The sequence below is a fragment of the Acipenser ruthenus genome, chromosome 24 (genome assembly GCF_902713425.1).
Source record: "Acipenser ruthenus chromosome 24, fAciRut3.2 maternal haplotype, whole genome shotgun sequence".
Classification (NCBI taxonomy): domain Eukaryota; kingdom Metazoa; phylum Chordata; class Actinopteri; order Acipenseriformes; family Acipenseridae; genus Acipenser; species Acipenser ruthenus.
Genome location: NC_081212.1, coordinates 9,825,998 through 9,851,654, shown reverse-complemented (window position 1 = coordinate 9,851,654; position 25,657 = coordinate 9,825,998). Strand labels below are relative to the sequence as shown.

General features: G+C 44.3%; 1 protein-coding gene across 1 annotated transcript; it reads right to left on the bottom strand.

The window, feature by feature from the left end:
• Positions 1 to 10,331: 10,331 nt before the first annotated feature.
• Positions 10,332 to 25,388, bottom strand: LOC117429251 (PRKR-interacting protein 1 homolog). Its single transcript, XM_034048554.3, has 6 exons — positions 25,126 to 25,388; positions 21,384 to 21,462; positions 15,421 to 15,521; positions 14,891 to 14,976; positions 11,774 to 11,838; positions 10,332 to 11,162 (listed from the first exon to the last, which is right to left on the bottom strand). The coding sequence occupies exons 1-6, from the start codon at positions 25,291 to 25,293 to the stop codon at positions 11,059 to 11,061; spliced, it is 603 nt and encodes a 200-aa protein (XP_033904445.2). The 5' UTR covers positions 25,294 to 25,388; the 3' UTR covers positions 10,332 to 11,058.
• Between the last annotated feature and the right edge of the window lie 269 nt (positions 25,389 to 25,657).

Sequence of the window (25,657 nt, the reverse complement as noted above, 5' to 3'; positions counted from 1 at the left end):
CATTTAAACCCAGTTGGGATTTTACTGGAGCAATCTAGGTAAAGTACCTTGCTCAAGGGTACAACAGCAGTGTCCCTCACCGGGGATTGAACCCACGACCCTCTGGTTCAGAGTCCAGAGCCCCTAACCACTACTCCACACTGCTGCCCAAACCACGGTATTAGGAGGCTGTGTTGTCCAGTGGTTAAAGAAAAGGGCTTGTAAGCAGGAGGTCCCTGGTTCAAATCTCACCTCAGCCACTGACTCATTGTGTGACCCTAAGCAAGTCACTTAACCTCCTTTGGTGAGACGTAGTTGTAAGTGACTCTGCAGCTGATGCGTAGTTCACACACCCTAGTCTCTGTAAGTCGCCTTGGATAAAGGTGTCTGCTAAATAAACAAATAATAATAACAACAATTACAGTTCAGAAATAAGAATATCGTTAATAATTGAAACACTCATATATATATATTTTATTTTAACTCCAGACGGACTTATTAGCAGCCTGTAGGAGAGCACAAATCAGCCCACTTAACCCTCGGACACACGTAAGCAGCGCGGCTCCCCTTGCGGGGCGGCGCGGGGAGTGAAGCGGGGCGGCGCGGGGAGTGAAGCGGGGCGGCGCAGGGAGTGAAGCGGGGCGGCGCGGGGAGTGAAGCGGGGCGACGCGGGGAGTGAAGCGGGGCGGCGCGGGGAGTGAAGCGGGGCGGCGCGGGGAGTGAAGCGGGGCGGCGCGGGGAGTGAAAGGGGGCGGCGTGGGGAGTGAAGCGGGGCGGCGCGGGGAGTGAAGCGGGGCGGCGCGTGGAGTGAAGCGGGGCGACGCGGGGAGTGAAGCGGGGCGACGCGGGGAGTGAAGCGGGGCGGCGCGGGGAGTGAAGCGGGGCGGCGCGGGGAGTGAAGCGGGGCGGCGCGGGGTGTGAAAGGGGGCGGCGCGGGGAGTGAAGCGGGGCGGCGCGGGGAGTGAAGCGGGGCGGCGCGTGGAGTGAAGCGGGGCGACGCGGGGAGTGAAGCGGGGCGGCGCGGGGAGTGAAGCGGGGCGGCGCGTGGAGTGAAGCGGGGCGGCGCGGGGAGTGAAGCGGGGCGGCGCGTGGAGTGAAGCGGGGCGGCGCGGGGAGTGAAGCGGGGCGGCGCGTGGAGTGAAGGGGGGCGCCGCGGGGAGTGAAGCGGGGCGGCGCGTGGAGTGAAGGGGGGCGCCGCGGGGAGTGAAGGGGGGCGGCGCGGGGAGTGAAGCGGGGCGGCGCGGGGAGTGAAGGGGGGCGGCGCGGGGAGTGAAGCGGGGCGGCGCGGGGAGTGAAGCGGGGCGGCGCGGGGAGTGAAGCGGGGCGTCGCGGGGAGTAAAGCGGGGCGGCGCGGGGAGTGAAGCGGGGCGGCGCGGGGAGTGAAGGGGGGCGGCGCGGGGAGTGAAGCGGGGCGGTGCGGGGAGTGAAGGGGGGCGGCGCGGGGAGTGAAGCGGGGCGGCGCGGGGAGTGAAGGGGGGCGGCGCGGGGAGTGAAGGGGGCGGCGCGGGGAGTGAAGCGGAGCGGCGCGGGGAGTGAAGCGGGGCGGCGCGGGGAGTGAAGGGGGGCGGCGCGGGGAGTGAAGCGGGGCGACGCGGGGAGTGAAGCGGGGCAGCGCGGGGAGTGAAGGGGGCGGCGCGGGGAGTGAAGCGGAGCGGCGCGGGGAGTGAAGCGGGGCGGCGCGTGGAGTGAAGCGGGGCGGCGCGTGGAGTGAAGCGGGGCGTCGCGGGGAGTGAAACGGGCGGCGCGGGGAGTGAAGCGGGGCGGCGCGTGGAGTGAAGCGGGGAGTGAAGCGGGGCGGCGCGTGGAGTGAAGGGGGGCGCCGCGGGGAGTGAAGCGGGGCGGCGCGTGGAGTGAAGGGGGGCGCCGCGGGGAGTGAAGGGGGGCGGCGCGGGGAGTGAAGCGGGGCGGTGCGGGGAGTGAAGGGGGGCGGCGCGGGGAGTGAAGCGGGGCGGCGCGGGGAGTGAAGCGGGGCGGCGCGGGGAGTGAAGCGGGGCGTCGCGGGGAGTAAAGCGGGGCGGCGCGGGGAGTGAAGCGGGGCGGCGCGGGGAGTGAAGGGGGGCGGCGCGGGGAGTGAAGCGGGGCGGTGCGGGGAGTGAAGGGGGGCGGCGCGGGGAGTGAAGCGGGGCGGCGCGGGGAGTGAAGGGGGGCGGCGCGGGGAGTGAAGCGGGGCGACGCGGGGAGTGAAGCGGGGCAGCGCGGGGAGTGAAGCGGGGCGGCGCGGGGAGTGAAGCGGGGCGGCGCGGGGAGTGAAGCGGGGCAGCGCGGGGACTGAAGCGGGGCGGCGCGGGGAGTAAAGCGGGGCGGCGCGGGGAGTGAAGCGGGGCGACACGGGGAGTGAAGCGGGGCGGCGTGCGGTAATACCGCTGTGCTTGATCGACACACATCAACGTTGTGAAGCGGCGATAAAAATAAAAAAAAAACGCTCACCACCTCCCAGCACTGTACAACAACCCAAAAAATGAATATCGTTCTTGAACTTTTACTGATTGAATCCAGAGTGAATGTCCATGTCCATCTCCAGAAATTGTTATCAGGATTTAACTATAAGTTCCCATATCAGAACACCACTCAGAAATATTTGCATTTTATTTACCTAAGGATATGCATGTAAAATATGATATTTATTTTGGGATACAATGTGAAAGCCTTTTTCTACAAAGAAACAGCTATTTTATATCCAGCACCGCGCTTAACAAGACTGGACTGTGGTACTGTATCTGTAGTTATACATTGTATAGGAGCTGCTATTATTAAGGAAAAAAGGGATCACATTCTTCGAAAGTGTATATACAATAACCAGTAGGCTGGCAACTGGTTAATTACTTGACATGTATATCTGACAAATGATACAGGATGTCAAGTAACTGGATGAATGCAGGTGTAAGCGGTTAGTATTTGTTTTGGATCATTCAATAGACCCATAACCAACGTCCTTGAAATTCTTATTTATATAATAGCTCGGAATGCTGAGAAGCTTCAGCTATCAGTAGCTCCTCCATGTTGATGGATATTCGAGTTCATCTTGACATGATGTATCCCACACCATGGACCTGATTGGCTAGACCCAGATTTGCCGCTGCGGGAAAATGTTGGAGTTTGCAAAATATCACTCACCGAGCGATATTTTGCCGTTCTAAAATTCATTTTTTCATCAATGTGTGTTCACTCAAATTGAAATAAAAGGTGAGCGATATGTGCGGCATTTTGCCGCTCATGTGTGTCCTAGGCTTTAAGCTGCTTGATCCCTGTGTGCAAAAATTACATGTAATTAGTAAACTAAATATACAATGTTTCAAAAATAATTATCGCATTAGTAGCAAAATATATGCAGATAAAAGTAACCGGTACTTATCTGTATGCTCTCCCGTCAGGATCTGAAAGGACAATGACACTGGTAGCTGTGTCTGTAGTCCTCTGATGCTCTCAGGGGCGAGCATGGCTGCATCACGGGCGTTAGCACGCAGCTTTGGTATTCTGTTCAGGTTCCGAGATCTTTACAGCTGAACACCCATTCAGTAATGGTTACATTTCGTACTTGATAGGGAACAACACTACAGCACTGTGAACAGGATGTGAGTGGTGTAAAACACAAGTGAAAGTCCAGACCAGAGTTCTCCCAAAAAGTCAGTGTTTATTTTAAAAACACTAATAATAATAATAATAATAATAATAATAATAATAATAATAATAATAATAAACCACCCCTCTGCCAGCGATGGCATCGGGGGGAACATGGCAGGTTTACAGTCCTGAAACACAAATAATAATAACACTCCTGTGACCACAATCCTCCGTGCACGAAACTGTGCTCTTTCTCCGGGGTCGTGGTGAGTGCTGGTGCTGTGCTGTGCTGTGTTGTGCTGTGAGGGACGTGCTCCGGGTCTTAGTGCTGGCACCGCAGCTCTCACTCCTCCTCTGTCAGAAACACAAAACAAAACAAAAACACAGGCTCCGGCTGGATGCCGTCATCAGCGCAAGGGCCGTACTAACGTAGCTGCTTCCTCTTTGTACCCAGAACCTCCTCCTTGCAAGCAACCCATTGCCATGGTTTCTCCAATAGGGGCCCGCCCCGCAGCTGATTGCAATGGAATCCTTCCAGGTACATGCAACTACGCGCCCCCCCTAACATGGTCACCTTCCGGTTTCCGCCTACCATCAAGGCAGTCCATCTAGGAGGAAGCATATGATCAACCTTACCCAGCGCCTTTTTTGGTCGGGAGGGAGATTTACAGTTCGAATTCTTTCTCTCTCTGTCACACATCTCACCCCTCAGAGTGATGACGAAGGCACACTCGGCCAATGCTAAGTTCCCCAATGGGCCCCCCTCCCTTGAAAAAAAATCTGCATTTTGCTGCTCCTTACCCGCACGATGTTTCACTGTATAGTGGAAAGGTTGCAGCGCCAGATACCACCGAGTTATCCGAGCGTTATTGTCCTTCATCGTATGCAACCACCTTAAAGGAGCATGATCAGTGACAAGAGTGAAAGAACGCCCCAGCAAGTAATAGCGAAGGGTATGAGTGGCCCAATTGATGGCCAAACACTCCTTCTCAATGACGGAGTAGTTAATCTCCCGTGGAGCCAGTTTTTTGCTCGTGTAAATAATTGGGTGTTCTACTCCGTCAACTTGCTGGGACAGGACCGCCCCCAGACCAATATGGGAGGCATCGGTCTGGAGGATGAACTCCTTACTGAAATCTGGTGAAATAAGTGCTGGGGCCTGGCATAGTCTCCTCTTAATCGTGTCAAAGGCCCCCTGACCACTTAACTATTTTTGGAGCCGTCTTTTTGGTGAGCTCTACCAAGGGGTTAACTATGGTGGCATACTCGGGGATAAAGCGGCGATAATAGCCTGCTAACCCCAATAGTGATCTCACCTGTGGTTTGGTTCTCGGGATCGCCATCTCCACTAGAGCCTGGACTTTAGAAGCGATCGGCTTTACCCGCCCATTACCCATAAGGAAGTCAAGATACTGGGTTTCTTTTTTTCCGAATGCACACTTGCCCAGATTAGCCGTCAGCCCCGCCTCCCTCAGAGACTGTAGGACGGCCGAAAGTCTAATAATATGCTCTCTCCAGGTAGAGCTGAAAATCGCCACGTCATCAATGTATGCAGTGGCATACTGCTGATGGGGCGCTAGGACCTGGTCCATCAGTCTCTGAAAGGTGGCCGGGGCTCCATGCAACCCGAAGGGCATGGTCTGGAAATGGAACAAGCCATCTGGGGTAGGAAAGCAGTTTTCTCTTGCGAACTCTGGGTCAGTGGAATCTGCCAGTATCCCTTCGTCAGATACAAAGTCGGAATTAACCGCGCTCCTCCCAGTCGGTCAAGGAGTTCGTCCACCCGAGGCATGGGATATGCATCAAACTTGGAGATGGCATTAACCTTTCTGAAATCCACGCAGAACCGAGTGGAGCCGTCCTTCTTAGGCACCATCACTATCGGGCTGCTCCACTCGCTCCGGGAAGGCTCAAAGACTCCAAGCTCGAGCATATCCCCCACCTCCCAGCTGACGGCACCCCTGCGGCTCTCCGGGATTCGATACGGTCTCTCTCGGACCCTGACACCTGCTGGAGTAATAATAGCATGTTCAATCATATCAGTCCTGCCAGGCAAGTCATAAAAAACATCACCAAATTGTTTCACTAACCCCCGGAGTTCACACTTCTGATCAGGAAGTAATTGTTCCCCCATCGGAATGTTAACTGTAGCTGGTGTACTGACAGAGGGACCAAAATCCTCTTCTATACTGTCATTGGCTATAAACAGGGCCTCCCTTTCATTGTAGGGTTTTAATAAATTAATATGATAAATTTCTGTTTTGTTACGGCGATCGGGTTGTCTGATTTCATAGTTTACGTTACCAATTGCCCGCATCACCTCATATGGTCCCTGCCACTTAGCGTACAGTTTAGACTCTGAAGTGGGAAGTAGCAGCAGTACCTTATCTCCTGGCCGAAAAGTTCGAATCCGTGCTTGTTTATTGTACTGCTGCTCTTGCTGATGCTGAGCCTGTTTTAAGTTCTCGTGTGCCAGATGACCAACCAATTGCAGGCGATCTCTCAACATAATTACATATTTCACTATGTTTTTAGCATCTTTATTTTGCTCTTCCCATCCTTCCTTTACAAGATCAAGGACACCTCATGATTGTCTCCCATACAGCAGCTCAAAGGGAGAAAACCCGGTCGAGCTCTGAGGCACCTCTCTCACTGCAAACATCAGGTAGGGAAGGAGTTTAGCCCAATGTTTTTGCTCCTGGTTGACAAACCGCCTCAGCATCTGCTTCAATGTCTGATTAAAACGTTCCACTAAACCATCCGATTGCGGGTGATAAACGGAGGTCCGAATGGATCGAATTTGTAATAATTTATACAGTTCCTTTAAACACTGTGACATAAAATTAGTTCCGTGATCAGTCAGAATTTCTTTGGGGATCCCTACTCTCGCTATGATCTGCACTAACTCTTTTGCAATCGCCAATGCACTAGTGGACCTCAATGGTACTGCCTCTGGATATCTGGTCGCTTAGTCCACCACTACTAAAATATGTGTATATCCACAGTCAGACTGGCTCAATGGGCCCACTATATCCATTGCAATGCGTTCAAAGGGGATATTGATCAGGGGCAGTGGAACCAATGGGGCCGGGCGAACCTGCCCCGGCGCTACTTGTTGGCACTCTCTACAGGTCGCCACATACCGCTTCACCTCCATGTACACTCCCGCCCAGTAAAATCGAGCCAATATTCGTTCCTGAGTCTTTTCGCTACCTAAGGGGTGTGGAGTAGTGGTTAGGGCTCTGGACTCTTGACCGGGGGGTTGTGGGTTCAATCCCCAGTGAGGGACACTGCTGTTGTACCCTTAAGCAAGGTTCTTTACCTAGATTGCTCCAGTAAAAACCCAACTGTATAAATGGGTAATTGTATGTAAAAATAATGTATAATGTGATATGTTGTAACAATTGTAAGTCGCACTGGATAAGGGCGTCTGCTAAGAAATAAATAATAATAATAATAATAATAATAATAATAATAATAATAATAATAATAAGTGGCCCGAACAAGGGACATCATGAGCCAACCGCATGATCTCATGTCGAAAAGACTGAGGAACGAGTAATTGTGTTACAGTCTGCCCTGTGCTTGGGGCTCGGGATACTCTATACAGCAAATGCCCAAGCACAATGTGGTGAGGGTATGTGAGCGGCCGATTGCCATCTACTTCCTTCCCCTCGATAGACCGAACCTGCCCCCAGAGGTTAGCCAGCGTAGGATCATTTTTTTGTTTGTACGCTAGATCAACATCTTGGTCCCAGACCTTCGGTATATCGAGCTGGGATATGGTAGCCTCAGCACTAGGGGTCTCAGTAACCCGGCCCGGTCGGTCACACTGGATCCCAATCCCCTTTCCCTGCCGTTTATCAGACGTGGAGGAGTCTCCTACCAAACCCCAACCTCGTGTCATTGATGCGCCCTCCCATTTTTGCACCCTTCTCTGCTGCTCCTATGGTCTTATCGGAGACTGGCTCTACCTTTTGATTTATAATTATTTCGAAACATGCCCAGTCTCAACCTAAAATAACCGGGTATGGCAACCTTTTTGCCACCGCCACAATTACACGGCGGGTGTGACTACCAACTGTCACATCTAATTTAGTGAGGGGTTAGTCCTTGCTATCTCCATGGATACAGGAGATGACCACTAACCCACGTGACCACCAAGGTACCCCTTCTAAGAGAGTTTCCAAAATCAAGGTCTGCCCACACCCTGAGTCCACTAATGCGTGGGTGCTCACATTACCAACCCGCACATCAACAATACAAGGTCCCTCCCAATCATTACCCCTGGACTTACCTGTCGCCGGTACCAAATAATGCGAAGCCGCACCACACTCCATTGCTGAGGGGCAATTCCGGGCAAGGTGGCCAACCCCATGGCACCGGTAACATTCCAGAGGGAAAGGCGCCCACGGAGCCTGATTGTCCCGCTGCCGACCTGGCAGCGGGGAGGGGGCCCCTGTTCTGCCCCAGCTGGGGGTTGACCTCGGCCTCCAGTGTTGTGGAGCGAGGCCACCCATTAGGGACCGAGAAGGTGCTGGTCCGGTAGGGAAGGGTGTGCATGGGTGAAGGGGCCCCGGCCTTGGGCCCGCCATCCTGGGTCTGATGAAGGTCGGCATTGGATGTATCGGGGTGGGCAGCAGTGTGGGCATGGAGTCCTCATATCCCTCGGCCAACCTGACCGCGGCGTCCAGCGTGGTGGGCCGGTGCCTGCTGACCCAATTGCTGGCCTCTGGCCCCAGCAACTGTATAAACTGTTCAATGGTGACGTTCGGTCACCTCTTCAGCTGTTCGCTCGCCAGGGCAGAGCCACCGGGTCCACCAACTGCTGGGCCATTACTCGGGGTCGGACTCCTTCGGGGCGTTGGTACTCCCAGAACCGGCGGCGGTGCATCTCCTCCGTTATATCCAGTCGTTTAAGGATGGCTTTACCACATCGTAATCCATGGCTTGTTCATGGGTTAAAGCATGGTAGGCTGCCTGGGCTTCCCCGATCAGATTGGGTCCCAGCTAGGTAGCCCACCACTCCCGAGGCCATAGGGCTGCTGTCGCCTGTCTTTCAAAAAATGTTAAATAGGCCTCGGGATCATCCTCCAGCAACATCTTCATCACTTTGGGTTTTGGAGGAGCCACTGTTGGTTCGGCCACCGGTTCCCTCCTCTGGTTGGCTGCAAGGAACATGGCATTCATCCTCTCCATCACCGCTGCCAGGGTTTCCTCATGCCTGCGTGCCTGAGCCTCCATCATGGTGTTCAGTGCTGCTGGGTCCATCGTGAAATCCCGTTTCTGACACCACTTGTGAACAGGATGTGAGTGGTGTAAAACACAAGTGAAAGTCCAGACCAGAGTTCTCCCAAAAAGTCAGTGTTTATTTTAAAAACACAAATAATAATAATAATAATAATAATAATAATAATAATAATAATAAACCACCCCTCTGCCAGCGATGGCATCGGGGGGAACACGGCAGGTTTACAGTCCTGAAACACAAATAATAATAACACTCCTGTGACCACAATCTGTGCTCTTTCTCCGGGGTCATGGTGAGTGCTGGTGCTGTGCTGTGCTGTGTTGTGCTGTGAGGGACGTGCTCCGGGTCTTAGTGCTGGCTCCGCGGCTCTCACTCCTCCTCTGTCAGAAACACAAAACATAACAAAAACACAGGCTCCAGCTGGATGCCGTCATCAGCGCAAGGGCCGTACTAACGTAGCTGCTTCCCCTTTGTACCCAGAACCTCCTCCTTGCAAGCAACCCGTTGCCATGGTTTCTCCAATAGGGGCCCGCCCTGCAGCTGATTGCAATGGAATCCTTCCAGGTACATGCAACTACGCGCTCCCCCTAATATGGTCACCTTCCGGTTTCCGCCTACTGTCAAGGCAGTCCATCTAGGAGGAAGCATACGATCAACCTTACCCAGCGCCTTTTTTGGTCGGGAGGGAGATTTACAGTTCGAATTCTTTCTCTCTCTCTCACAAGCACATACCTCCATAACTAAGTTTTTCACAGAAACTATCAATTCCTGACGTGTCACTAGACTCACCTTCGATGTCTAGATCCCCAATACAGTAGTAATTCATGCAGTAATTCTTGCCACACGCCCTGGAGTGGGTTATTTCGCTTAAAAAATGGCTATTTCTTTTAAAATAAATACACAAACTAGCCTTTTAAAGGAAAAAAATAGTCCCTGAAGACTTTGATTGTAACATATTGTAACAATCTTGGTTCCCGCAGGCAGGCGCATCACACAGGGTGAGGCATTCCACACACAGGCGGAGGGCAGGCGCGAACCCAGGACCTCTCGCACTAATTTGTGCTTTTACCAATTCTGAAATCGTCTGCAATCTTGCATTGACTGTCACTGTGATCAATTCGTTCAAGAATTCAGTTTTTCTTTCAGTGGTAGCTGAATTCTCTCTTGTCTTGATGCAGGCATTGTAATTTAAACATCATTTTTATGATATACAGTATATTAAAATACTGTATGTTTACTGGCACCGAACTAAAGTAGCTTTACCTTTTGCAGTTAATACAGGTTTTGCGCATGTACACTACGTTTCACAGGTAATCTCTGCTGTAACTAATCTCTGATTGGCTGAAGCTACGTATAGGGCCTTCAATACTACAGAATCTCAGGGACATCAACGTTGTTCAGATTTTTGATGAGTCTGGATTATTGACCTTCGGATTTGCAATGTTTTACTGTACTTCTCTGTGTTTTAACGGACATGTAAAGCACTTTGAGATACCAGGTATGGAAGGCACTATATAAATAAATACATAGAAATTTTGGAAACATTTTAACTTTTTATTTAAAAAAACAAACAAACAAACCAAAAAAACACACAACAACTTCATGATGCTGGTAACACACAGACACATCAATGAATGTGGTCCTGAGCAAGTGAGCAGGAGGTGCTGGTGTACTCCTGGCTTCCATCAGCAGCTCAGTTCATGCTGCCCTGAACAGAAACAGATCTCTATTTAATATGGGTCACAATCAATGAGACCAACACCAGGACAGACAGCAGTTCTCTCCACTCTGACTTAAGCCCGGTACATACACTGCCCGGGAATCGCATCGCAAAATATAGGAAAAGCAACGATAGGCACTCAAATGCGAGCCACTGTGTCCAGCTTCTGAGAGTTTTTCATTTTGGAGAAATACAACAAATGTGTTCAGAAAGAATTAGATGTGTTCCTTCAACAGGGAGTGCAGCGTGGAAAAGAGTGCAGGAGACGTTGTTGTTTACAAATGCTATGAAAAAATGAAGTTTGGGCAATACATATTAGATTGACTGGAATTATTTAGTTAGTTATATGTACTTGAAGGTAGCAAAGCTTGGCATAGCTATGGTTTACCAACTGTGGTTTGGACACTCTTGAATAAAGATTTGCAGTGAGAAGTGAAGAGATTATTGGGCACCCCATTCCTGGCTGGGTGTGTAGTGATCAGAAACATGTCGAGCGTCATCCCACCCACCCACCACCACAACAAAGCTGGGCTCCTCTGCATCACTGTCACCTCCCCCCCATAACAAAGCTGGGCTCCTCTGCATCATCGTCACCCTCCTTCCTGGGGACCTTGTCACTGCTGGAGGCAGAATTTGAACCACTATCGCCATCTGATGAGAAACAAAACCAACATTTTACATTCATTTCAAGGTCTAAACTTTAACAATATACTTGTTTACAAATATGTTTCTAGTGGTGGTGAATGTTTAAATGTATGGATTATGAGTTACAAAAATATGGAGTAGACTGCCAAAGAACTGGATATGATGAAATATACATATGAAATTATCTTCCAGGGTATCAAGAGGTTTGAAGACGCCTGGGACAGTTTGCCAATTAATATTTGCGGAGGGAAGCGAGTGGTAAATGCTCAAACAAATGAGGATTCTTGTGTGTATGTAAGGAAATATTTTCAATTTCTGTACAAAGTTTTGGGTGCATTGAGTTATTTCAAGTTGAGTTGTATCAAGTTGTTTCTTTACCTTAGTGCTTTAATATGAAATATCTAGAAATAAATCTTGTTCAACAAAACTGTAATCTACACAGTGATTTTAATATAGAGGAAATGTGTCTACAAATAGTCTATCAAAAACAGACATGTCATGTCACCCTGCATCTGTTGTGTGGCAGCCTTTATCAACTAAAAACCATCTGAATCTATGAAAAGGTAACTCCATCCAGCTAAAAAAAAAAAAAGCCATTTGAATCTATGAAAAAGTACCTCCATCCTTCCCTTCCTCGAGTTTAGCTTTCTGTGCCATCAGTTTCTTCTCTTTTAACTTTTGCCTAGGGAAATAACAAAAAAACATGTATAAATGTGAAGCACTGAATGTCTGTTTCACTTATATCAATGTAACCCCGTTCACAGCAGTAAAGACTGCTAAACAGGTTGTATATTTTATGCAAACCAACACAGCAAATTCTACTTTCAGTACCAGTACTAATCCTTGATGTTCTGCCTGTAATGGTACTCAGCTCAAGTTACACAAACTTTGTAGCACGCTGAACCAAGAGGTTTCAAGCATTACAGAAGCAGGCAGACCGCGATGCTAGGCTGGTTACAGACCCTGATTAGCACTAATCTTGGACTAGCTCACCTAACATGACATACTGCAGTCCAAGACTAGTGCTAAATGAGGTCTGTGAAACCATACTGTTACTAGGCATGTAATGATTTACTGTGTAATGATGAATCACGATACTTTCATTACATGATATCGTAATAGAGGTAGGTATCGTTTGTGATACAAGACCATAACATAGCTCATTGTAGTTCACAAATGGTTCTAGAATGACAAAGTGTGTTTTACATTTGGTGTGAATACATACCCTGCCTATCTTCATCATTAAAATAATAATTTGATCATCTTGTGCATCATACTATTAACCCATCTGGACCATCAAATCATAGAAGCAATTCAAACATTCATAAGTTCACAGAGATCGAGGACTTGCTATGACCACCCACACTAAACACAAGACAAGTTCAATTAATAGCAGCAATGTATTGGATACAGAAATAGGAATGAACAGAAATAAATCTTAAACATATACCATGTATCAAAGATGAAACATAGTATCAAACCTTCAATCTAAGTTATCTAAATATACTTGTCTAACAATAAGCAAGTTAACTGAAGTAACTGGAGTTGATTCTAACTTTTCAGTTACTTATCACGGTTCATTAAAAGTTATGTATCACAAGTTATGTAACTCTAGTTAAATGTCTTTAGTTGTGTTTAATTTAATTATGTTTCATGTTAAAAATACACATTGTTTATACTCAACAGCCCAGGGCAACACTGCCTCATTCGCTGTCTAGTTGTAGAACTTGTTTAGTTAAATTGTACTATGAAGTCCTCTCCACGATGATTCTTCAATCTCAGGTCGTCACCACTTCTTCCCCGTATAGCATCTGCAGCTGAGGTTCGCTTTGAGGTTTTCTTCAGTCAAGGAGTGGCACCTCTGGATTTTTGGAGTTTGAGAGCATCGTGCTCCTTTTTGGGTTACTTTACAGGTTACCATAGATTCACAGGTCCTAAAAATGGTTTGGCTCAGCAGAAGTATTCATCAAATTCTCAGAAAGAAGCAGTCATGTTTAATATTTTTTGTGATTGGAAACTCTTTGAGAAGATTCTCCATCATAGCTGTCCTTTTTGTGAGCTCTGGTACGTGCAGTAAACAACCTTGCAAACAGGGTGACGCTTGCACATGTGTTGCATTATAGTCAGGCTGCTTGTACTTATTTACTTCTAATTTATTGAATTAGTTAGTTTGTCAATAATTAGTCAGTTTGCTGGGAATACCTCCTACAACATGTATCGTGACAGATATATCACGACCTGCATATCATGATATGTATTGTACCGCTGCATCCCCAGTACTTAAAATGCATCAATTGTAAAACATGTCAGTTGTTTGTTTTGAGATCACGAGAGAGAATATAAGAATGCAAGAAAAGCGACGGGGCAAAAGTAATTTGCCAAATGGCATTTTTAATTTATATAGATTTGTATCTTGACCACTTTCTTTGCTTTCTGAGTTTGGGGTGATGATTGCAGTCATTAATCAGCTTGATGTAAAATCATTATTTGGAGAATCCTACTCATCTTACCTATTATTTATTACTGTCATTTGGTAGGTATTACATGTTCCTGTGTAAAAGATGCACATAGTAAATGTGTACTCGACTATGGTAACTTTTCCAAAAGCTTTTAATGAATCACTTTCAAAGCCTGATGTATCGGAGAGTCAAACTTGCTGCATAACTACACTAACATTAAATATGGGAAAAATGACTTTATAAACACACTGGCATCCTTTTTATGTGTTCCTCATAAATTGTGACTATTAAGATACATTTTGCACCGGCTGCCTCCCTATTTAGACTTCAGATTTGATCATTAGTCAGGTGGCTGATTGGGTGTCCACTAATGGTCAATGTGTTTAAGTATGGAGAGCACGATTTGCTCAATTCAACATCGTTGACAGTTTTGGAGGGGACTTACTAATGGTGTGGGGAGTCATCTGCATTATTATTATTAATATTTATTTCTTAGCAGACGCCCTTATCCAGGGTGACTTACAATTCTTGCAAGATATCACATTATTTTTACATACAATTACCCATTTATACAGTTGGGTTTTTACTGGAGCAATCTAGGTAAAGTACCTTGCTCAAGGGTACAGCAGCAGTGTCCCCTACCAGGGATTGAACCCACGACCCTCCGGTCAAGAGTCCAGAGCCCTAACCATTACGCCACACTGCTGATCCCACAGATCTTATTTTGCTTCCAAGAGGCGGATTTACAGCTCAACGGTACATACACACAGTCTTGGACGCTGTAGTAAGACATTGCTGGTGCAATTTACCCTGGGTTTGTTTTGATGCAAGATCATGCACATGTCATACTGCCAGGCTTGTCATGTAGAGATCTCCAAGAGGCCATAGACACCCTCCATGGGTCTTGTGTTCAGATGCGCGTCACTGACGTTACGCACCCTCCATGTCTTGTGTTCAGATGCGCGTCACTGACGTTACGCACCCTCCATGTCTTGTGTTCAGATGCGCGTCACTGACGTTACGCACCCTCCATGGGTCTTGTGTTCAGCTGCGTGTCACTGATGTTATGCACCCTCCATGGGTCTTGTGTTCAGCTGCGCGTCACTGAAGTTACGCACCCTCCATGGGTCTTGTGTTCAGATGCGCGTCACTGACGTTACGCACCCTCCATGGGTCTTGTGTTCAGATGCGTGAAAAATTCAAGTTTGAAATGTTTTTTTTCAGTAGTGTATTTGCAGGTTCTCTTTGTCAATATCACCCAGCCCTGCTCCTCACCGTTTCTTCCTGCGCTTGGCTGTCTTCTCTGCTGTTGCCTGATTGTTCTTCTGCAGCTTCTCCTGGTACTCCTTGTCCATCTTTTGCTGTAACAGAAAAAACACACACAGAAAAAAGCATGTCATTACCAAATGCCAATTTCTTCTGTGAAAGGACTATATCAAGTAGCACTGCGAGACTCTACATTTCAGAATTGCAGAACGGCTTTTAGTGCAGCTACATTCCAAAAACTCAGTGACTAGGTGTATGAGACATAAGAAATCCATTAGCAGTTTCTACAGTAATGATTCAGGGAATATTCAAACAGCCACTGCTTGAAATGTATTCAGAGGCAAATCTGATCATGCTTTAGTCTGGATATGTCCAACTCGAGTGATTTCTTACTGTATAGTGCGAGCCCCTGAAAAATAAACGTTCAGGAGGAGCAAGGTAACAGGGTGGACTACAAGGTCTCTGCACACTAGAAATTGTTAAATCTTTGTGTGAAATTATCAAATATAACTGAAACCTGACTGGAGTACAATACCTACCTTTTCACTCATGGTATCCATGCACTCCTGCCTCTGGTACTCTCTGCGCCGCAGGTGTCTATACACGTGGAACTCCCCGCTGCCAGCTCCAGCACTCGAACCTGCAGCAGGACAACACAACCAGTCACACCCTGCTAGATCTTAGCAGCACCTACTACAGGTGCACAGGATTACTGCTTCAGCTTAGTGTGTAGCCATCCAAATACACTGAAACTGATAGAATTATTATCCCCCACCGACCCACTCACCCAGCCAGCCAGCAATGGGGATACAGTGGAGGCGGTTGAACATACACACGTCACACATACATGTTTCCATATATCTGGAAAAGCACTTATCCAGTTGTAAAACTTTGCATTAACATTATTGAGCTTACTGAGAGTATTAGATTCTGGGGTTACATGGCGGTGTCTGTATGTCCGTACATTTATCGATCTGCATATCACACATTCATATTGCCTATATCTGGAAAACCGCTTATTAAATTGTGATGAAACTTTAACTATTTAGCATAAATTGTTGGGATTGTGGGGATATATGGCAGTGTCTCTGTCTGTACACCCACCTGTCTATGTCACAGTTACATTTTTACATGCATCTCGAGAACACAAGAAGTCTTTCCACATTAAAATAAATCGGTCATTTTAATATAATTTACTCTAAATATACTGTCTTGAAATGCTTCTAAACAGTAAATGTAACATTTTTTTAAACATCCCAACAAGTACTGTACATGCTTGACCACAAAGTTGAAGATTTTATAAATTACACAACATGAATTTTTTTAATACCTTAGCGACTATGGTGCTTTTTTGTTGTTGTAACTTTACTAGATTGCTGCATTTAAATGCATTAAGAAAGCAGCATCACTTGCGAATTTACGAAAAAATAAATAATACCTTAAATTTAAAAGATTAGTCTGTGCATTGCCAGAGGCTCTTTTAGTGTGCAAGCTACTGTCACGGCCACCGCAGCCACCGATACGTGGAGTAAATCGATGATTTGTGTGCCTCCAATAAAGTAGGAAGAAATCGATAACTAGGTGAATAATGATGCGCAAATTCCTAAAAGCACACAACAGAAAGGGTACAGCAACTAGATCAAGGGTTATATTCATAAAATAGAAGGGGAATTAGCAAGCGTCTTATCTGGCGATCGGAAAGTCAATACTGTGCTGTGCTAACTTATATCCTCAAAAAAGTGTTTACCTGACAGTTTTAGTTCGAGAACGTTTAATTTAACTAACATGTACGGTGTTGATATGAAGTACCTTGTTTGTGTATTGTTTAATAAAATACATGCATTAATAAAAACGCTTCTAACCCAATGACAGAAGCTCACGTCTGGGTATATTGCAGTGATAGCACTTTGCTGTGAAACCTGTTTAATCATTTCTTACATGTAAATATGTGCTGTACTGCATATGTAACATGACAGATTAAATAAAGTTCAAGTATACATTTTGAATTGATAAGCCCTTTGCTGTTACATCAGTAGATGCACCACATACAGTGTATCCCACGCACGTTGAGCACATTTATTTTTCCAATAACTTAAAAATAACTAATGAATGTTAATCAGCATTTTAAGATGTGTTGAATGTAATATTTGACTATTATGTAGAAAGTTACCTCTGTGTTTTGCATCTTGTGCAGTTGTGCTGAATTCATATTAAAATGTGTTCATGATTCATAGGACACGCTATATAACCACCATATATCACAAACAGTACGTTTACGTACAGCTAATATTTTATTATTCAGAATACTCACTATTCCAAATGAGTACTAATAGGTGTAGCATATTTGTAATTAGTGCTGGGACAAATATCGAACGAATATTTTTTGACATGTATTCAGATACAAAAATCAGATGTTCATATTCGCTGACAAATACCTTGCGCTTATTTACCGTCTCACCAGAATTTGCGCGACAGTTAAAAAATGGCAAATGAAAGAGAGCTCTGTGTGATATGTGAGATTAACATATACTGATGCACAAAAGAAACGCAACACTCAGGTCTAATGGATTTAATCAAATATTTTAAACATAGATATCAAACTAAATCACAGAAAATGTGAACAAAAATAGAGATCAAAGAATCATGATAAGTTTTCATTATAAAACGTGACATACTGTCGAAACGAAAACATTACAAAGTTAGTATCGGGTATGACCTCCCCGAGCATTAACACAATCCTGGCAGCGTTGACGCATTGACCTGATCAGCCAGCTGATGAAGGTTGGCTGGTCGCGGTTGCCCCACCAGTTGGCTTGAACAACGCAACAGTCACCATAATGGTCCTGGGCCGGTGTGGTGACCCTCTGCCTTCCAGGGCGTGGCCTGTCCCTCACAGAGCCGGTTTCCTGGTTTCTCTGGACTTGTCTGCTGATTGTTCAAGCAGAACAGCTCATTCTCTGGGAAACTTCTTTCACAGACAAACCGCCTTCAATCATGCCGATAGCAACCAGGCGATCTTCATTACTCAAGCGGGGCATGGTCGTATCTTTCGCTGTTCTTGCGTTAATTAAAATCATGTCTTTTCGAATGGCTATTTATACAGATTCTTAAATCAACTCATTTTGGCAATTTTAACAACTCAAACACATACCATTTTAACAACTCAAACACATTTTAACAAATACCAAACACTGAGCAACTGGCGTTTTTATGAAATGACTTGAGCTCAGTATTTTGTTATCCCAAGGAACAATACTACTTAAACAATCAACAAACCTATCTGCTCACTATTTAAAATGTAAATAACATTATGTATGTGCCCAATGAGCTATTGAAGTAAAACTTAAGACTGTTGTGTTTTCATTGTGCATCAGTGTATATATATATATATATATATATATATTTTATATATATATATATATATATATATATATATATATATATATATATATATATATATATATATATATATCACACAGACGTGCTCAAATTTGTTGGTACCCCGCCACAAAAAACGAAGAATGTACAATTTTCTCTGAAATAACTTGAAACTGACAAAAGTAATTGGCATCCACCATTGTTTATTCCATATTTAATAGAAATCAGACTTTGCTTTTGATTTTTTATTCAACATAATATTGTAAAAAAGAAAACAAATGAAAATGGCATGGACAAAAATGATGGGACAGCTAACCTAATATTTTGTTGCACAACCTTTAGAGGCAATGACTGCAATCAAACGTTTTCTGTAGCTCTCAATGAGACTTCTGCACCTGTTAACAGGTAGTTTGGCCCACTCTTCCTGAGCAAACTGCTCCAGCTGTCTCAGGTTTGATGGGTGCCTTCTCCAGACTGCAAGTTTCAGCTCTTTCCATAGATGTTCGATAGGATTCAGATCAGGACTCATAGAAGGCCACTTCAGAATAGTCCAATGTTTTGTTCTTACCCATTCTTGGGTGCTTTTAGCTGTGTGTTTTGGGTCATTTTCCTGTTGGAGGACCCATGACCTGCGACTGAGACAGAGCTTTCTGACACTGGGCAGTACGTTTCGCTCCAGAATGCCTTGATAGTCTTGAGATTTCATTGTGCCCTGCACAGATTCAAGGCACCCTGTGCCAGGCGCAGCAAAACAGCCCCAAAACATAACCAAGCCTCCTCCATGTTTCACTGTAGGTATGGTGTTCTTTTCTTTGAAAGCTTCATTTTTTCGTCTGTGAACATAGAGCTGATGTGACTTGCCAAAAAGCTCCAGTTTTGACTCATCTGTCCAAAGGACATTCTCCCAGAAGGATTGTGGCTTGTCAATATGCATTTTAGCAAATTCCAGTCTGGCGTTTTTATGTTTTTCTTTAAAAAGTGGAGTCCTCTTGGGTCTTCTTCCATGGAGCCCACTTTCGCTCAAAAAGCGACGGATGGTGCGATCAGAAACTGACGTACCTTCACCTTGGAGTTCAGCTTGTATCTCTTTGGCAGTTATCCTTGGTTCTTTTTCTACCATTCGCACTATCCTTCTGTTCAATCTGGGGGCGATTTTCCTCTCGCGGCCGCACCCAGGGAGGTTGGCTACAGTTCCATGGACCTTAAACTTCTTAATAATATTTGCAACTGTTGTCACAGGAACATCAAGCTGCTTGGAGATGGTCTTGTAGCCTTTACCTTTACCATGCTTGTCTATTATTTTCTTTCTGATCTCCTCAGACAACTCTCTCCTTTGCTTTCTATGGTCCATGTTCAGTGTGGTGCACACAATGATACCAAATAGCACAGTGACTACTTTTCTCCATTTAAATAGGCTGAATGACTGATTACAAGATTGGAGACATGTGTGATACTAATTAAAGAAACTAATTAGTTTGAAATATCACTATAATCCAATTATTTATTATCTTTTATAAGGGGTACCAACAAATGTGTCCAGGCCATTTTAGAATATCTTTGTAGAATAAGCAATAATTCATCTCTTTTCACAGCTTCTTTGCTTTATTCTATGACATACCAAAGGCATGCAAGTATACATGATAAAATAGCTTTTAATTTAATCACTTTTCAGGAGGAATGAAGCATTATTTCAATGAGCTGTAAGGGTACCAACAAATTTGAGCACGTCTGTATATATATATATATATATATATATATATATATATATATATGAAACATGGAATCAACACAGAAGCTCTTGAGCCTCTATTTAAAAGTTTTAGACAGCAAAAAGTAAACAAACCAGATTATGTACCACACATAGTGACCTCTATGGAAAGCCATCTGGGACAAAAACACGTTGTGTTGCTTTACAGCGAGCCAGAATCTCATGGGGCAGAAAAAAAGGCAAGCATGTCATTCTCAAACAATACCCAACTTCCTGAAAATGTGTGTAGTGATTTATATAGAGACTGTATATCAAGGCTCGGAGTTAACATATTTGGTAGCATTTTGCAACCCCAAATTAATTCGCTAATAGTTTTTTATGCAGTAGTATTTATTTTTCTAATACCTTACACTGCAGTTTATGACCGACTTGAGTGAACACGTGCAGAATTATCGGGATTCTTTTTTTGTTTTTTTTTCTTTTAACACGTACATCATTAGTATCTTTCATAAAGCGGGAAACCATTGCTAATAGAGCTTCCGGAGGCCCACAATGGAAATCGTATTGGACAGTGAAGTACAAATACCTACAGTACAGAACAAAACGGATACAATTTAAAACGTAGAAGTTTATTTTATAGACCAAAAGTACAATTAAGTAACTGTTAAAAAACATTATGATTTTATAAGATAACGAGCAATGACCTAACAGGATATTAAGTTTATTCAGTGATTATAAAATGCTAATTTAATGTCATGGAGATTATTTTGTTATAATGTTGGCTCCCGAGTGGCGCATCCGGTAAAGGCACTCCACGTGGAGTGCAGGATGCGCCCTATAGCCGGGAGGTCGCCGGTTATTCCTCTGCCGACCGTGGACGGGAGTTCCCTTGGGGCGGGGCACAACTGGCCAAGCGCCGCCTGAGGGTGAGAGCTTAGGTCGTTACCGACAAAGTATAACAGCAAAACGTGTTGTCCTGGGCGTTGGGCGATACGAATTGCACACCCGACAGCAATTCAAATTTTCAGCCATTCAAGTCAAACATTTAAGACACCAACAGGGATTTCATAAACTGTAGCTCACCAGCAAAAAAAAAACCACACGGCAGAGTATTCTTCCTAAACTCTAAACTCTATGAGACTTTTACATTGACTTTTATCATTTACATTATCCAGATGCATTGTAAACTTTGTGAATAAATAGTAGTGAAATTTGAAATAAAGCAACTTAGATAACTATAAAGTCTACGTTTTCATTGAATATGTCTATAATAGTTTAAACGGCAATTCAGAAGGGTTTAATCAGAAGGGTTAAGTGTAGATTAACACTCTTAGCAAGTATCTTACAAGAAAGCTCCAATATGTCTGCCTGTGTCTGTGCGTGTGCTTGAGTTACAAGGAGAAAGGCAGAGTTTACCCATCACGTCTCGGACGAACTCTGGAGGAGCACGTGGGTTCCATTCCTTTGGTCTCTCTGGGATTGTTACAGGCTTATCCTACAAAAAAGGAATTCAAAATGTATGTTTTATATATAATGATATCGAATTAAACAATTATCCTTTTCAGATAAGCATAATGTTTCATAGCGGTGGGAAAAAAACATTTAAAATATCAGAAATATAGAGGATACACGACCATTCATAGATAACTGTAGTTATTCCAAGAATGTTAATAGCTGAATAACCCACAAGCCCCCAAAGGATTTACCTAACAAGTACATTGTATGAAAAAGAAAGTATGTTTAAACCTATATTAAACAGCTGATACTGTAGAAACACTTTCCATAGATCAAGCTCTGCATCTGAATGAATTCAAGATAGATTTTTATAAAAATCACTCAGGACCAATCGAATATGAAAGTTATTCAATGCTAGAAGATATTTCAACACTATACAAATTGGTACATTTTGTGCTGTCCCTTATGATTAATAATGCTTTTTTTTTTTTTTTTGATTTTGTAATATGTCAAATAAACTCATAAAAGTGTTCGGTTGGCAGGTGCTTAGCCAAGGCTACAATAATTTACTGGAATGTGACTTGAAATAGAAAATGATTCAGTAGCATCAGCTTCTAGCTGGCACTGTCCAGATACGACACGGACACTTCAGTAATATCAGAGCTCTGGCACTGTCCAGATAAGACACGGACACTTCAGTAATGTCAGAGCTCTGGCACTGTCCAGATAAGACACGGTCACTTCAGTAATGTCAGAGATCTGGCACTGTCCAGGTAAGACACGGACACTTCAGTAATGTCAGAGCTCTGGCACTGTCCGGATAAGACACGGACACTTCAGTAATGTCAGAGCTCTGGCACTGTCCAGATAAAACACACACACTTCAGTAATATTGCTCCACTCACATATCTGGCACTGTCCAGATAAACTAGAAGTAACTCTGCCAAATCAAAAGTTATTTGTTTTATTCTCTCATTATGTGATCCTTTACGAACTAGGACTATTGTCCTAAAACTTCTCAGGATGAAGGGTAAGGGCTCCTGAAGGAATTAAGAGCATGACTATCTAACCTTTTTGGCTTAAAGAGCCGTAACAACTACCAGAAAGTTCGACCATATAAAAAACATCATTATAAAACAAATTAACAAAGTTTGGATTCCTAAAAAGCTGAATAAATAATAGCAACTACACTAGGACACTGGTTCCATAGTTTTCTGCTCATTAACTTGGTACACGTTTAAAACATCACTATGCAGAATTGTGACTGTTCTTTCCTCTAGCTAAGACTGTACACTATCCTTGCAGTCTTTTCAAACCCAGGAAACACCTTCAATGGGGTACAGTATTTCAAAGCCATATTGCTCAGTGGTGATCTGCTGAGCAGCCCTGAATTACAGCTTCTGGACTCAAGTCAAACCGGTGCTGTTGCTGTCCTGGCTGCAGTGGTGTGGCAGGCGTTTCTATCAGTATATGTAAATGCAAGCAAAATAAAATTAAAACCATTACAAAATGGATGTAACATTTTATTTAGAGGACAAATAACACCTGTTTCGTTCCATTTAGAAGAGGTGATTTAGCACATGTAACACAAATGAAGTTCTTTGTTCACTTTAGCAGCATCTCAGATTGTTGCATCTTCTCTTTTAATAAATACCAGTAACCATGCCAGAATTGAATTGTTGTACTGTGCAGGGATTGAGGCATTGGATAGCATTTTCTTTTGCAATTGCAGTTTTACTGTGAGCTGAATCACGGGGGACCTGTGCTTCTTTCTTATTTATAGCTAATAAAACACTGACTGGCTCACACTGCTACACAACAGAAGACATAGGGCTCTATTCATCAAAGTGTCGGTTTCAAAATGTGTTATTATGAACGGATTAAGAATGGTATAAGAACTGTTTGTGATTCATCAAATACGTATTTCGTCGTTTCCGACAATTGAATGACGTCATCTCATACCAAAAAGCGACTGTTTTCCACAATCCGACAAATCCTAAAAAACCGCCAGTTTCCTAATTTGCATATCGTTGACTATAAAAGTCGGAAAAGGGAAGCAATTCATCATACACTTGTGGCGTAAAGAAGGACCTTTTTTCAGTCGATGTTTAACACCATGTCTCAGCTGCTCTTAACACGGACAAAACATAAAACATGGACGGGGCTGCAATTGGCATTTGCAATTGTAGCCCTCGCAGCACATGACCTAGAAAACGAGGCTGCTATGCAGCATTCTTTCTTTTCTAAACATGCCCAATGATGAGGTGAAGAGAAGATTATTATTATTATTTGTTTATTTAGCAGACGCCTTTATCCAAGGCGACTTACAGAGACTAGGGTGTGTGAACTATGCATCAGCTGCAGAGTCACTTACAATTACATCTCACCCGAAAGACGGAGCACAAGGAGGTTAAGTGACTTGCTCAGGGTCACACAGTGAGTCAGTGGGATTTGAACTGGGGACTTCCTGGTTACAGGACCTTTTCTTTAACCACTGGACCACACAGATTCAGACTAGATACAGCTGCGACCTGCGCGAGGAACTGAGGGGAGATTTTTAAAGCCAAACGTCTAGAACTCCTGCTTTACCAATGCACAGCAAAGTTCAAATGGCACGGGGGTTCTACTGGATCATTCCAGAGACCCGGAGGGGATCAGTAAGGAGCACTGGCATAGCCAAAACATTTTTTGCCACTGTGGCAAAAATACAACTATCACTAGAAAATTTCAATTTCTGCCAAGCGTTCCTGTTCTGATTCAGTTTTAAGTAGAGCTATGACCAAAAGTTTTGCAGCATCTAGATTTTTAGGATTGAGACATAATTAAATACATACAATTTAAAAAAATTTAAAAAATGAACATAATTTATATATTTTATTTATCTTGTAATCAAAGAAACTACAAAATGATATCGCAAAAGTCTACGGAAAACTACAAAGCGGTATGTAATTCAATATGTTAACGCAACATTATTCGGCAGGTTTCATTCGACTTTATGAAGCAAGGTGAGAATTCTAGGGGGGTGCAAAACTTTTGGCCATAGCTGGTTTAACGTGCATAAAACGTAACCAGAATGCATGCCCACATATTAGCTTATTAAATGGCTAATATTAAAATACGTTCTCATATCTTACATGAATATAGATTCATATTCATTAACCATGGTGTATTTTTTCCTGAAAACATCTAGATTGAAAACTATAATCATTGGTTGAAATAAAGCTTAGCAGTTGCATTTATTAGAGCATGGCAATGTCGAATAATCCTTTGAATTGAAAACACTATTTGCCATCTACGGTATTCACACCTTACAAGTTACAAAAACAAAGTTTCACGAGTTGGATGAGGCAAAATGCCCATGTTAAAAAACATCGATAAGTGTTCGCACAGACATTAACACTAATAACATTCACTGTACATTGGGTCCGCACAGATATTAATACTAATAATAGTACTTGTACAGTACGCCTGGGCATCGCGCACCATTACAAACAACATGTGTTATGTATGATCTTAATTATAATAGTGCTGGATCACAGGGTTCAATGCATGTTTCAGAGGTGCAGGTCACTACTAGCTGCAATACCGTCGCTTGCCACATCAACACCAGCAGGGCTGTTTGTAAACACGTCTCGAGCGGGAACAAAAATGTACGTGCTTTTGTTGTATACCGTCTATCCACAGAAACCTCTGTGACACTTACAGGGTTTCTCATGAGTCTCTCCAACTTAAGCCGCTGCTCCTCCGCTGCAGTTTTGGCAATAACGAGCGGCTGCGGCTCTTTGCCCGCCGGTTTCCCAGGCCTGGTGTTGCTCTCCCTGGTCGCCGCCATCTTCCGTCCTCGTCTTGGACCTCGTTTACACTCGCACATGCGCGGTAAGGAGACTGGATTTTCCTGACAAAATGCTGCACATGAAGGGAACGAGCTCCCCCTGCCGATACCACCTGCGCTTTGCTTGACCACTGTTACCTAAGCAGACGGGTCACCGTTGATGTTCTGTGTTAATTTTTAAAAACATATGCCATGGAAAAGGATGTTATATATGTCGTTATTAATTATTTTTGGTACATACCATATGAATAAAATGAAATGATTCGAACATAAACCATGTTTTATTTTGTTTTAAAAAATAGAGAGATACATGAAGGGACTGATATCTTTAATGTATTTGATTTCTGTATAGAATAATACAGTTCTAATACCCCTGGGAATGTACAGAATTGTATTACAAAGA

Coding starts and splice junctions, on each gene's coding strand:
- LOC117429251 (XM_034048554.3), bottom strand. CDS start 25,293: ATGTGCGAGTGTAAACGAGGTCCAAGACGAGGACGGAAGATGGCGGCG. Junction 14,977..15,420: donor TGGATACCATGAGTGAAAAG/GTAGGTATTGTA, acceptor TTTCTGTTACAG/CAAAAGATGGACAAGGAGTA. Junction 11,163..11,773: donor CGAGGAAGGGAAGGATGGAG/GTACTTTTTCAT, acceptor GTTTCTCATCAG/ATGGCGATAGTGGTTCAAAT.